The sequence below is a fragment of the Lutjanus erythropterus genome, chromosome 6 (genome assembly GCF_056507025.1).
Source record: "Lutjanus erythropterus isolate fLutEry1 chromosome 6, fLutEry1.hap2, whole genome shotgun sequence".
NCBI classification, from domain to species: Eukaryota; Metazoa; Chordata; class Actinopteri; order Lutjaniformes; family Lutjanidae; genus Lutjanus; species Lutjanus erythropterus.
This window is the reverse complement of record NC_139322.1, coordinates 24,064,778-24,079,584: the sequence shown is the minus strand read 5'-3', so window position 1 is coordinate 24,079,584 and position 14,807 is coordinate 24,064,778. Positions and strand designations below refer to the sequence as shown.

At 39.6% G+C, this 14,807-nt stretch overlaps 1 protein-coding gene across 1 annotated transcript; it reads right to left on the bottom strand.

The window, feature by feature from the left end:
* Positions 1 to 189: 189 nt before the first annotated feature.
* Positions 190 to 14,461, bottom strand: smc1a (structural maintenance of chromosomes 1A). The gene is made up of 26 exons (XM_084721283.1): positions 14,065 to 14,461; positions 12,991 to 13,179; positions 12,460 to 12,572; positions 11,821 to 12,024; positions 10,860 to 11,098; positions 10,498 to 10,756; positions 8,725 to 8,865; positions 8,543 to 8,625; positions 8,335 to 8,434; positions 7,814 to 7,921; positions 7,528 to 7,713; positions 6,516 to 6,695; positions 6,225 to 6,371; positions 5,562 to 5,699; positions 5,348 to 5,464; positions 5,147 to 5,253; positions 4,909 to 5,050; positions 4,054 to 4,199; positions 3,785 to 3,938; positions 3,590 to 3,697; positions 3,263 to 3,419; positions 2,969 to 3,123; positions 2,704 to 2,855; positions 2,556 to 2,625; positions 2,314 to 2,424; positions 190 to 1,058 (listed from the first exon to the last, which is right to left on the bottom strand). The coding sequence occupies exons 1-26, from the start codon at positions 14,171 to 14,173 to the stop codon at positions 978 to 980; spliced, it is 3,696 nt and encodes a 1,231-aa protein (XP_084577409.1). The 5' UTR covers positions 14,174 to 14,461; the 3' UTR covers positions 190 to 977.
* Positions 14,462 to 14,807: the final 346 nt, after the last annotated feature.

Here is a 14,807-nt window from a genome sequence, read left to right as displayed (position 1 = left end):
AAAGCACAGACTCCCCTTATGGAATGGAAACTAATGTAGCAACATGCATGTTGTATTATAGGTTCAAATGAAGGGAATAAGGTCCCTTATAACTGATGCACAAAGCTGTCAAAAGCAGCACCTGAAATCAGAAAATAAAAAGAAACACATGCTTGTATAATAAAGTAAAAGTTACCAAAATAAAGGAGCTTAAATAACTCAAATTTTATTTATTGAAGCAAAGCAATCAATAAAACAGACTTGACAGAATAGTTGAGTTTTCAATTCACCTAAAGCTGATTCAGAATCGCACTCAAGGAATATTAAGAGACTGTCGTTATTCATACGGCTGTACAACCTCAGCACATTTCCTTTGAATTCATTTTCTGATGACGGGTTTGACAAAGCTCCATGATCTCATTATAGCACGGCCAGCTGCAGCTAACAAGTGTTTTTTTATTTAGCCATCAAACATGGGAATGTATCCACCATACTGTAACAACAGTTTCCTGGTTAAGCTTTAAAAAAAAGTAGCACATGAGAATTGCAGATACACACAATGGAGGACAGGCAGAAGCTTAAAGCACACGCGGAGAGGGAAATAAACAGTATAAAAGCTCTGAGAACAAATACTCGCTTCAGGTAAATTCAACACACTTTACCATGTGATACAAATTCTACAGTCTGTTAAAAAGGTTGGATTACATCTCACTTTCACATGATTATAATTCATTTTCACTGATTATTATAATCACTCTGGTATGGCCAAATTGAGAAAGGGCTGGCTTATATAAATGTACATACATCCTGGTTGTCGCTGTCTACAAAGAACGACCCCCCACAACTAAAAAACCTCACTAATCCACTAAACTCTAGCATATCCAAAAAGTACATAAACATAAAAAACAATAGGAAATAACATGTGGGACCTAGTGGATACATGATCTGTGACTACAGATGTCCAACTTGCCAGTGTTGGGAGGTTGGACGTGCTCGTCCTATTCATTCGGATTTGGGTTGGCATCAGGATATTGAGAGAGGTCAAATGTGAGCACTTTGCTGATGACACAGTCTCCTTGCTGTGAAAGAGAAGAAAAATCAGTTAATATTTTAATCATATTTACAGCGGATGTTTCCAATCTGCATTAATTTAACAACAGCTCAAGATGTTTTATTATTGGCAGGATGCTGCTGGATTCTTATCTGATCCTTGATCTTCCAAATATGACTTACTACAATGACTAATTACAAATCTATTATACAAGTTTTCTGCAGTACTTGCCAAGTTATATTTTAAAACTTTTTAATGCCACATGGAATTCAATTTAGTAGCTTATTCAAGGTCTTATCTGTAAAAGAAGTCAGAGAAATAAAAGGCACAATGAGGCCTATGAATCATTACATTAAGTATACTTTATTACCATTTAAATCACAATTATCATTGTCATTAATTCACAGTGGTATGTCACAAGAATTTCTAGTTATATAATTAATCAACCTGTACCCAAAGAAACGACAGGAATTTGAAGGATGAATTAAAAAAACCATAAAGACCATAAAGAGTTGATGAGCTTCATAGCTGCTGTAGCAGTGACAGTGTTTACTACACATCTGATGGTGCTAACTGAACTCAAAAAGGATTTAACAACCTGCAGTACAATCCTGTAGTTGTAATGTAGTTATAAATTCAGAGCATTGATTAATGTGGGTCTAATAACCAACTGTTGAGTTATTTTAAGACGCTAGAAGACACCAAAGGCCCTCATATTGAAAGAATGGGTTAATGCAGTGGTGGAAATAGTATCTTATGAATGTATGCTTTGTAGAGTAAGCGGCAATCAGGAGGAAGGAGTCTCTCCTCGGGACGGGTTCTGGGCTCACATCAAAATGGAAAATAGATCTACATAAATATGAATTTGCTCTGTGATTATGTGATTCTGTAGAGTGTTGTACGAGGATATGTGTGTGACATGTTTATTTTTCTTGTCCTTCTCGACTTATGGATTTGTTCATTTTTCTCTATGATCTGAAGTCTACCTCCGTAATATAAAAAAATGCCTTGTGTTCTTGTATGCAGAAAAAACAATATGTGTATGCCATGTAACAAGCCTTTTTAAAAACCAATAAAAACTTGAATTCCAAGATGCAGAACATCACCTGTAACTAATGTTACCGTCTACAGCAGACAAGAACAAAAAAATTGTTGAAACAGTTGAAAAATAGTTTAAAATGAGCCAGCTGGTGAAAATGCCACATTTATGGAAATTTACAAGCAGTATTTTATTATATAGTATTTTGCACGGTGTTTTGTAAAAACAATACTGAGAAACTCACCTCTGGATAAACGCCGATGAGGGAGTCTGCCTTGGTGTAGAATTCCTCCTTCAAAGAAATGACGATGGCCTGGAAGTTTTGCACCGACTGGTCTTTGATGTAATTAGCCACCTTGTAGGTACAGAGAGAAATGATGACTTGTACTTTGCAATTAATGTGATGTGCAGCATGAAAGAACTGTTTATATCACAAGCAGCATATTAAAGTTAAGTCATTGAATCAAACATCATTGGTCAACAGACCTTGCCAATGTTAGTGTTGTCCAGAGCAGCGTCAATCTCATCCAGGACAAAGAAAGGGGCGGGTTTGTAGCTGGAGACGAGCAGGAGAAAAGTCATTTACAGCACCACAAACAAAATATTTTGTGCAAAGACTCTTTTGAGGCTTTACCTGTGAATAGCAAAGAGCAGAGCCAGGGCAGCAACAGTCTTCTCTCCTCCAGACAAGTTGTCCATGGGTCTGAACCTCTTCCCTGGAGCTACACAGTTATAGTTGATGCCATCCAGATATGGCTCCTCTGGGTTTTCTGGGCCGAGGAAAGCCTACAAGAGGGTGACGCACTCATTTTAAAAGGTTTTGCTCTGATACATTACATACAAAAGTAAAAGTTTCTACAAAATCAGTGACTGTGCTGAATGTGCTTGAGGAAGCATACCTGGGCACTGCTGTTGCGTGAGAGAGCTTTGTAGATCTCATCGATGTTGGTGGCCACAGACTCAAAACAGTTATTGAAACGATCAAATCTTTCCTTCTTGATCTGTTCAAAGGCCTGCTTGGCCTTCTTGGCTCTCTTACGAGCGGCCTCAAACTCTGCGAGAACGACAAAAACAAAACCATGAGATCACACAGAGATCAATATCAAGCATGCTAGAAAGATACCATAAACCCGCACCCCATCATTTCTCTCTCCTATTCGATCCTGGTCTCTACCATTATTCAGCCATCTTACCGTCACTGGTCTCTTGGAACTTGTCTCTGACACTCTCGAGCTTCTCCATGGCCTTCATGTTGGGTGCGCTGATTCTCTGAAGGATACTCTGCTGCTCGTTCAGACGCTGCTGCAGTGTGTTTGTCTCTGCCTTGATCTCTTCCTCTGACAGCGCATCCTGTAGGAAGTCAAGCAGGATTAAATGCATTTAAATGCACTTCATATTATGGACATTCTGTCTTTTCTGCAAATGGCTATTTTTTCTCTTTTGCACTTTGTAAATACAAGGACGGGAGGTCAATTTGGACTGTTTCAATGTAAGACATTGATCTGATGTGGTCTAACTACCTTCAGGTCTTCAGACAGGTTGCTGTAGTCGATCTCTATCAGAGCTTCTTTAGCGAGAACACTGCTGGACGTCCTCTGGCTGCTGGACTCATCGTTCTGGGAGCTTCCCTAGAAAAGCAAAACAAAAGAAGGATGACATTTTCAGTTTCAATCCCAATGGTATAAAAGTTAGAACCTGCATGTGTTTGTGTGTACCTCGCCCTGGCTGATATCATCCATTGTTCCTGAACGAAGAGGCAACCTGATGTCCTGCATTTTGCAGGCTTGCAGCAGGTTGTGACGGTCACTGCGCTTCTGCTCCAGTTTGGTCTCGATGGCCGTCACCTCCTTCTGGAGCTGAGTCAACTCCCTGGAAGATTAAAAAAAAAAACACACACACTGATGTTCACACAAACCAACTCAAACATTATATTTATATGACACAAGAAATATTGACGTTTCTGATTGCATTTGTAGCTACTGACTTGTTGGCACCGCCCAGTTTTTTGCGGATCTCCTCCATCTCGTGGTTCTTATCGTTGACTTCAGATTTCTTGGTGAGGTGCTGGTTCTTGAGGTCCTGCAGTTGGGCCATTGTTTCATCAATGATCTTCATGTGTCTGTGCTCCTCCTACAAGGACATAAAGATGACAAAAATACACAAGTTAGAATAAACTTGATGTCAAAATTGGGGCTGGGCGATATGGCTTAAACCTAATAACTTGATATTTTTAAGCTATTCCAGGATAGACAATAAATATCTCAATATACACATTTTATCTAAAATAACAGTTAAAAAACAAACAAACCAAAAATCCCCCAGTAAATTTCCAAACAGTGAAAACTGGGGCCTGGATTTTTGGCCCTGATGCCAATAACAATATTAGGGAGTAAAACAATTCCAGTATCGATATATCAACTAATACTGCAATGATCCCTCAAATATTCTTACCAAACACCTGCGACAAACATGTGTAATGCAAGCAGAATATTTTACAGTTTAACAATAACCTTCATTGTTCAAAATGACATCAGGACACTGAAACGATAAACTTTCACTGGTAGTGTTTTATTATTATAACTACTAATAATAAAATAAACTAAATAATAAATAAAAAATAAATAATAACTAAATAACTATAAATGATAAAGTATTTAAAAATATGCATATAATAAACTTGAATTTAAGAAAAAAAAACATAAAATACTACCCATAAACACCTGCATTATGTTTTGAACCTAACGTTTTCATATTGGCACATATTAGAAAACGTACACGCCGACATCAGTCTAAACAGACATTATAAAGTAAGTTTTCATGCTTCACTTTATGTTTTCACCTTCTTAAGTCGCTCAATTTCATTCTCATCCTTCTTGACAGTCTGCTCCCACATCATGACCTTCTCCTGGTCCTCCTTCAGCTGGTTCTTCTCATAGTCGACCTGGATACCCAAGCGGGTCTTCTGGGTCTCAAACTCGAGACTGACGCAGAATGATTTGTGTCATGTTAGACCACACAGGACAACTGTGAGAGATTAAATACCAATGTGGGAAGAACTAAGTTATTACTAAACTCACCGTTTCTTTGCGATCTCGTTCTGCCTCTTCACCTTCTCCTCCTCAAACTCTCGGATGTTCCTCACTCCAATCTCCTTACAGAATTCAACAAAGACCTCATCCTCCACCTAAAAAAACCCAAAAACATTTATTTAAATACTACTGCAATGTCGCATATTCATCGACAGGCTTCTCGTGAAGCTCACTGTGTGTCAGTCTCACTAGGTTCATGCGGTCTCGTAGGTCAGTGATCTCCCTCTCCCGGGACTGGATGATTCTCTTGATGTCGTTGATTCTAGGGCCAAAGTTTGCTAACTCGCTCTCGAGCTTAGACTTCTCCTGCAGGACACAAATGAAAAAAAGTTTTAATGCAACAGTCACTACAGCAAGAAACAAACAGGAAGTAGGAAAATAAAGAGGTGTCACCAGGCTGTACCTGCATGTTCAGGGAGAGGTGGCGGGTTTTTGTCTGTTCCAGATCACTCTGGGAGTACTTCAGTCTCATCTGCAGACCGTGAGCCTGAGACTGCACCTGACGCAGCTCCGCCTCCTTCCTCTTGGCCTTCATTTGCTCCTACAGAGAAAAACATTGAGTGGAAATTGTACTGAGTCTGTGTTAATTTCAATGACTAATAATATTCATCAGTTTTCATCAACACTTTTTCACTGATCAAACGAGACAATAACTAAATAAAAGGAAATTTATGACAAAAACTACTACCAACTATTGACACTTTTGCCAACAAATAAAAACGAGATAAAAATGTTTGTGAGGGACGACTCTTGATTGAACTGCACACTCAGACTCTGGTTCTGTTATTTCCCTCCAGTCTCTCTTCTTTTCCCTCTCTTTATCTGGATCAGTGAAGAATCTACTAATTACACTAAATCTACTGTAGATTTATTCCACTTAAAAATTCTGCCTAAAATAAGACTGAAACTTAATTGCAATTTAGTTAAAAGACTATGACTAAAACTAAATAAAAACGTGCTCTCAAAATTAACAGTGATGTGAGTTTACTTCAAGTGAAAATCCATCAAACTCCACAGGAAGAAAGTCCACCACTTCCTTGATGGACGTTTTAGTATTTAAAGTTACCTTGAGCTCCTCTGTGAGTTTTTCTTTCTTCTCCTTGAGCTTGTCCACTGCCTTCTCATCCCAGCGCCTGGCCTTGGCCTTCAGGTCGCTGGCTCCTCCAGAGATGACACCAGACTTCTGGAACAGAGTACCATCCAGGGCTACCGTCTGGACACAGGGACACAAGGAGAGGTCAGGTGAACGAATAGTCAAATTTCACATCCGCCAAATTTCCAATACTTTCATCTTCATGACAAGAAAATGTTGACAATAAATGCAAAACCTGTTAGTGACTTAAATAAAGTCAAGTACCTTGTGTCTGTACGGCCCTCCAAAAGCGATTCTTCGTGCATCTTCTACGTTCTCACAGACAAGAGCGTTACCACAGGCATACTGGAGGGCCTTCTTGATGTGGGGAGGCTCATAGCGAATCACATCAATCACCAGTTTGGCTCCTCGCAGTTCTCTCAGTTTCTCATCTGTAGGTTTCACCTTTGATAAACCAAGAAAAAAGCACATAGGGGCGGTTAGATGGCAGGATAGTGTTTTTTTTGTTTTGTTTTTTTAAATAAAAACAGGTACTTATATGACCTACTGAGTTGTATTTTTTGATAACATCCTTTTTAGTAGGAAGACTGATGAATGATATTGTGCAAGAAATTATTAGGCAAAAATAGCTGGCTGTAACAACTTATAAACTATGCACCCAAATTAATTATATTCCAAATCGTAACTTTGTGATGAACTAATACAGATTACATGGATGCTCATCAGCAGCAGCACTGGAATGATAAAAGATTCTTAAAGGTAAACTTTTTATTAATTGACAAGTGTAGTTCCACTGGGATTAGACACTTCAGACATGAGCCTCTTCATTGACCAGTTTGTTGGAATTTTCAAGTTTTCAATCAATATTGCCACTTTAATAGTGCATATTCTAACTAGGGTTGTTCCAGTATCGGTACCTGACTCCGACACTGCCTGAAATGCTGGTATCAGCAAGAGCAGTGTCTATGCACATATTGGATACCACAAAATTTATTAACCCTAAAGTGGGGTCAGGAGGATCCTGTAGGCATTCATTCTCTTTACTTATTTGTTCATGCTTCACAAAGGGTTTCACCTGAGCCAAGCCATATAACAATGGTCGCAATCATATCACATAATACAGGAATTACTAGTATTCACCTAATTCAATAAAGTAGTTCTAAATAATATTAGAATTCCTTTTGGGTGAAGGAGATGGTACTGGAATACTTCTAGTTCATCTCTTGATCTACCCACTCCAAAGAAGGGCCATTTATCTGTGCTTTCTGGTATTCACCTCGAGGTAGTCGAGAGGCAGGAAGGTCTCAGGCTCTCCTCTCTGCTCCTTGATGTACTGAATACAATCTCTGCCAGTCTTCTCTGAGTCGACAATGATAGCGTCCATATTCTTGCCCAACACTTTAGTAACAGCAATCTGATACTTCTTCTGAGTGGGCTGGCACAGGTCAATCAGACGACCGTACTGAAAAAAGTAAGAGAGAGCAGCATATTTTGTTGTTAACACTTTGACTAAATATAGCAGGAAAGTAAAAACCTTTGCAACAGTGTCACAACCGTCTTACCACAGAGCCAGGGTAGAGTCGTTTGATGCTCTCCATGATCTCAGCCTTGCGCTGCTGGCGACTGTTCTCCTGCCTGTCGATTCTGGCATCTCCCAGCTGCTCCATTACCTACAGCAAAAGCCAATAATAATGGGATTCGTTATAGACAATTTCACAGCTGACATTTGTTAAACACAGGTGTAACTAATAACATTAACAATAAGAGTGACAGTGTCAGCCCATGGTATTGTGGATGCTGGCCCACGGGCATGGATTACTGGCATACCCATCCTTTATTTTATGGGTCACACGTGCTTTTCCCTGATTCGTGAAATCATTTGCAGTGAAAAGCATCTATGATTCACATGAAGAAATGCTGTTGGAGAAATGTCTTCTGCTACTGGCTGTATATGCTACATGCAAACATGAGGTCCTTCAGAGAAGTGTCTAACAACTACAGCCCAGTAAAATCAATCACTGTCAGCTGAAATGGCACCATGTGAAGTAATTTGCTTTACTTCCTGAGTGTCTGTATCGAGTACCTGGTTGAGCTCCATGTTGATCTCATCAATTCTTCTCTTGGCCATCTCCACTTCCTCGGTCAGCTCCTCCTCCATGCGCTTCTGCTCATCGAGTGACTGCCTGAGGGGTAACAGGACAGAAGAGGGTGAATGAAGAGTGTAATGAAGAGTCCTATGAAATCAATAAGCTGAGCAGTCACAGCACTGTACAGAAATGAGAGCTGCATACCTGCTGGTGGAAATGTAATCCTCTAATTTCTCAATACGTTTCTGGTTTTCCTCAATTTCACGAATCTTCTGTTTGATTTTGGCCTAGCAATAGACAACAAAATGTATGGTTATATGCCTTCAAATCAATAAAAACTGGTTTATTCTGGCACAGGAGAAAATCTGCCCTCATTATCTAAATACCTCTGTCTCCACTTTTTTCCTCTCCTCCAAGTCCAGGCGGTCCTGGTCGGCCTTCTGGTCGCGGTTGAATTTTTCCAGCTCCTGAGCCAGTGTGGCAGCACGTTTACTGGCCTCCTCCTTCAGACGATGGTACTGCTTGACCTGGAGAAGAAGAAGAGAGAAAACTCATCTATATTTTAAGATTAATTTGATTTTATGATGTTCTATGACTAATTTACCAATTATAAATCTTCATGCCAAACCACTCAACGGATTTTGAGAAGCCAACACTGCCTATGTAAAAACAAAGTCATGTTGACCCCTTTGCAGTAAGTTAGGACTAGGCATGTGCGCGATTAGTTAGGAAATTCATTAAACGTTGCTCCCCTCGCTAGCTGGCACCAGGGATACTAGTTGGTTAAACTAATTATTAATATTTTATTAATGTGGTAGCCAGTTAATTGTTGTTTCTAAGATGTTACATAGCTACCCGCCACTAACCAGGGCTGCAGCTCCACCAGACAGGCTCTAATGCCTTGAGGTAAACCAGCCAGGCGGAAAGTGTGACAAAGATCACCTTTAAAATTAAGGATGCACCGATTGACTGACCAGAGACTGGAACCAGACGGTTTTCAGCATGACGGGCCCTGACCAGTGACCGGCCAGTCAGCATCACATATCCAATTCTGTGCCCATCATTGACGCACACGAGTTCTGTATGATGGTCACGTCATGCGCGCAGCAGGCAAACTGACCATGATATCACCACAGCGCTGATGACAGCTACACACACTCAGACACATGCTTGCGTGAAGCTGGTGTCAGCGACAGATTCAAAGAACAGGATAAAGAGAGGACAGACAGTCTACAATGAGACAGAGCAGCGGACAATGTCGCAGAACAGACATAAGCTTTGTAGCTCTTCAGGCTAATGCTAGCCAGCAGTAGACTGTTGTTCACAGAGGGACAGTTAAAATCTCACCTCCTGTTCTGGCTGAAGAATAAACAACCTGTGTTGATGAGTCTCCTCAAACATTTTCTAATCCAGAATCCTTTAACTTCTGTCTGTTTTTCTTGCGGCAAAGTCTTACTGCAGCAAACTGTTGCATCACGTCAGTCTCCAGTTTGTTTACATCTGCTTCCACAGGAGATCACGTGAAATCACGTCCCGCGAAATCCCACGAGATTCCATGATCTCGCAAGATTACATTCAACCGATTCATAATCTTAATATAAAACTATAATAAGGCTGGTTGTAACCTGGAGGACATTGGAGAAAATTTAAATAGTATTTAATGAATATTTAATAGTCAGTGTCTTATTATGAACATCTAATTTAATTTTTACAAGAAAAGCTGCAAATATGTTTGTGAATGCTGTCAATTACAGGTCTTAGAAAGACTGAAAATCGGAATCGGCCAAAATCAGATTGGCAGGTCAGACCCTTCAAAAAATCAGAAATCCGAAACGGCCAAGAAAATTGAAATCGGTGCATCTCTATTTAAAATACTGTGATTTGGATGGAATTTGATCTTGATCTTTGAACATCCCTAGTTATAACGTTAGTATGGTTTTGTATAGATACTTTGTATAGTATGTAAGTCAGATAGTTATACTCTACTAATGGTAGTAAAAACTGCTCCCTCGAGAATTACAAGAGTATACTCAAATAGATTAAATTTACATTTTCTGTTCACATGGGAGTTCCAATACTTCAGTTTTTATGAACCAAATAAAATCTTGTAAATAATAAATTATTCAAAATGAAATCAAGTAAACATTCTAACGTCAGACCTGGTTTTCCTCCAGGGTGAGGTCCTGGCCCTGGCTCTGCGCCTCCTCCTCCATGCGCTCTTCAAACTCCTGCTTGGCCAACTCCACCGCCCTCATCTCTTTATCCAGCTCATCCATGTCCGCCTTGCGTTTCTTGTACATCTTCTGGGCATTTTGCAGTGATTTGCGTGCCGCCTCGAGCTTCTTGATCTTGTGGGAGGTGTTCTCTTTGGCCTTGATGTACTGCGGCCTCTTTTGGTTCAGCTCAGAGTCTTTCTCTCTGTAGGCAGAGTCAGGTGATTAACAAAGCCCTGGGTTTTAAATGGCATTAGTTACACAGCATGTAAGTAAGTGAGCTGTGAGACTGTGTAATCGTCACTTACTTGATTTCTTTCTCGATGGTCTGCTGCTCCCTCATCAGCCTGCCCAGCTCCTTCTTCTTGTCCTTCAGCTCCTCCTCCACATGGTCCATCTTTTTACGGTCTTTATCAATCTCCTTGTTCCGCTGGCCAAGCTCTTTGTTGAGCTTCTCAATCTCAGTCTCGTTGTGGTACAGCTTGAAGAGCTGCAACTGAACACTAGCCCGAGCTACTTCATCCTTAAGACGCTGGTATCGCTCAGCCTGGTGGAATAAAGGGAAGAAAGTTATTATAGAAAGTGTGGTGAAGTAAATTCTATGTGTTTTAGACACTGACTGCCTTTATTTAACCAGGAGAGCATCAGAATCTCTTCATCAACAGTGGCATGGCCAAAATAGGCAGCTATAATAGTGGGTTACAGACAGATAATGCATTTCGTTGTCTCAGTACTTGTACGCTTTGGAGCGACATGAAAGTCTAAACTAATCTAATAACATTCAACAGATATAAAAAGAAATTGTCTTAAGGCAATTTAAACCTTTAACTGAATCACATTTGACCTCCAGATGTTCTTGTTTTAATTTATCAATGGCTTTAAGTTTTATTTTTTTATTTATTACTAAGGTTTTATTGTGACTTTTATGGCTTTTACTTTTTATCACCACTTTCATCCAAGTTTTTCATTGGTGGTTCTTTGTGTCTTGGAACCTTTATTCATTTTTTAAATCGGCTACATGTAATAAGTTCTCTGCCTCAGTGTGTTTATGGGATAAAATTAAAGGTTGACTGAATGAATGACTGACTCATTGTGGCATATCAACATAATCAAATTATAAAACTAATCAGTAATACATCTTAACAACTGGCCCTTCAAAGGGCAAAAGTAAAGTAAAGCATTTTATTTCCAATCCAAGCGCAACACAAACACATAGAAGTAAGTGTAATTCCAGAGATGCTGTATATACATTAAACATAAAGTACATACCTCCTCTTTCTCTTGCTTGGCTTCTTTACGCTCAGCAGCAATGTTTTTCTTACGGTGGTAATTGAACTGCGTGTCCTCCTCTGCTTTCACCATCTCCTTCTTCCTGCGGTCGTACTCTTGGGCCAACTCTCCAGAACGCGAGATTTCCTCAAACAGAGCTGTACGCTCCTTCGGGTTTTTCATGGCAATAGACTCCACAGCTCCCTGGAGAGAAAAGTAAAACAGCAGAAGTTAACATCAGCAACTGCAAACACCATGCTACCAGATATTCATTTATCTTCTCTTATCAAATTGACTAGGCCACATACAAATCTGTGATACCCAATAAGGCAGATGAGTGGCTACATTATCACACCCCAAAGAGTACTACTGGCATAAACAGAAAATAAAGCTAGCCCGCTTCTGGTGCTGTTTGGCATGAGAATTACTTTTAATTTTTCAATGATTCACATTTTCAATTATAAACAAATGCAATAAGCAATATCAAATCATGATGAATAACTTCTTAACGGCACGGAGATCACCACAAAGCACAACTGTCTGACAGAAAACCTGCGGCATAATATTAACAGGAGCATTATGAAAGAACACCAACGGATACATTTCTCTTATAAATGATTTTTATTTTTTCAGTCTCACCTGGAAGACCAAGAAGTTCCTGGCCTTGATCAGAATACCAAGTTTTTCAAGCTCTTCACTGTATTCAGGCAAGCTCACCACCTTGTTGTTAATGCGGTACTCAGAAGAGGAACCTGAAACACACACCACATGCACGTTAAAGGAGATGAAACATCAGAAACTGTAGTTTATCAAAAGCACATACGAAATATCCTTGTGTTTCAAAGTTTGAGTTTTTATTGACATTATCCAACATTGCACAATGAAATGCATATGCATATCATATTTGCATAATATCATGGGCTCCCTGATCCACATTGATTTGATTTGATTTGATTTAGGATTTAGGATAGATTCAAATTAGATGTATGACAGTGTCTCTTGCTGAATGCATGTAAAACAGCCACATTTTCAAAGAGTTCATGTGTAATTTCTGGCTCAGGTGTCAGAAAAAAAAAGTGATTAGACTAATATTTTTCATTTCACACAGATATGCATTCATAAAATAACTAAATCATACATTCCAACATGACTGTCAATGGCAGTTCATACCAATGATGACCCTTGTGAAGGAGCGCTCCTCTCCGTTATCCTCCTGGTAGACCATACTGACAAAGGCTCTATTGGCAGCTGGCTTCCCTACGGGTGCTCCATGGATTAGATCCTTTAGAGTTTTTACACGCAGGTTACTGGTCTTCTCTGCCAACACGAAGCTGATGGCATCCATAAGGTTGGACTTGCCTACAACAACAGCATACAGATTTTAGTAACTACACAAAATCTAAGCATAGTATACAAACATGAGTTAGCAGTTCATTAGGTACACTCTAAAACCTATGTTTATCTTCATGACCACTGTAATGTATTGACTCCTGTTAAAGTCAGTGCTCGTTCAGTTTACTATTTATTTAAGAGGTGTTCATAATGATAGCTGATCTGATAGGTGCTCTTTGCTGGGGTAGGTGATGAAAATACAAAATCCAAGGCGCCTTGCTTAATAATAGGCAGTGCAGAAAACGTGGGAAAACAACATGGCACTTAATCTTCAGGTGATTTATAGTATTATTTTACCAGAGGATGGAGTACATTGGTTTTTATCTATGCTCATCTACAAGACTTAATATTTAGCAAGACTTCTTGGATTTTATTTGTTATAATATTAATTTTAAAGTCTGTAGTCAGCTGTTAGGTTGCACTACACAGCACATTAGACATAACCTATCTGTGTTTACAGGGAAGATAACCTACTTTGCAAGAGATAATGCAGAAAAAGTAATTCTGAACGTTTACACTGAAAAAAAAAACACAGCATAGTTCTCGCATGTGCATAATAAACTCATTGAGATGTATGCACACATACAACACTGTACAAGTTGATGGTCACAAATCATAACACAAATTACACCTGACTAAACAACAGAGTGCAGGGTGGTAATGTTGTATAGTCAAACTAGTAGGTAGTCAGAATGTTATAGGTCAGAAGCGATGCAGTCATTAATTCTATACATAATCAACAAGTTATGATATTTAAAGCCTGCTGGACATTACTGCTCCGTATTTACCGCTAGCCAATGCTAGCAAACAGTCTGCATTTAGCATTTGCCGCGAGATGCAACCATAACATACCAGATCCATTGGGTCCGATGATTGCAGTAAACTTGTGAAATGGTCCAATGATCTGTCTTCCTTTATACGACTTGAAGTTTTCGATCTCTATCAGCTTTAAATAACCCATTTCGTTATATTTGTGCCGCTGTTCTGAAAAAAACTGCAATGAATATTAGCTAGTAAAATGTTAGCCAGCTAATGCTAACAACCAACGTTTAGCGGACAAGCTATCTCAAAGACGAAGCATGCACGCAAACGAATGAACGTCTCTGTTCAATGTGTTGCTGGCCTATGCACGAGTCACATTATGAAGTGCATATTTAGTTTAATAATCTAAACATCTTCATAAGTTAAATCAGATGAACGCGATGCGGTTGTGACAACAATGCGCCATTTTACAATCCAACAGGAAGACCTCCGAGCGCGCGAGACACGAAACCCTGCAACTTATCGCGAGACTACATAGAGATTTGAAGTGTTTGTGCCCAATGGTCTAGATGGGAACCCCAGACCCGCGAAATCTCTCGCGAGGGAGAATATATTAACCCAAAACATGACATTTTCTAACGCAAACAGAGTGTTTTTCCACAAAAGTATGCATATCTAAACTACAGCGTCGTCACATTATGTATTATAATTAATTTAAACGACATGCACGCGAAAATGCATACGAATCTCGCGAGAGTTTCGCAAATCCAGGGTTTCCTTCTGTATGGAGTTGTGCTTGCGACCCCTGGAATGTGCCCCCTCCATTACCGTTA

What these genes read in the sequence shown, in the direction of transcription:
- smc1a (XM_084721283.1), bottom strand. Translation starts at nt 14,173, where the DNA reads ATGGGTTATTTAAAGCTGATAGAGATCGAAAACTTCAAGTCGTATAAA. An exon ending in CTGCTCTTTGCTATTCACAG is followed by an intron (nt 2,626 to 2,703) that starts GTAAAGCCTCAA and finishes GCTCGTCTCCAG; the next exon opens with CTACAAACCCGCCCCTTTCT. An exon ending in ACAACACTAACATTGGCAAG is followed by an intron (nt 2,425 to 2,555) that starts GTCTGTTGACCA and finishes TGTACCTACAAG; the next exon opens with GTGGCTAATTACATCAAAGA.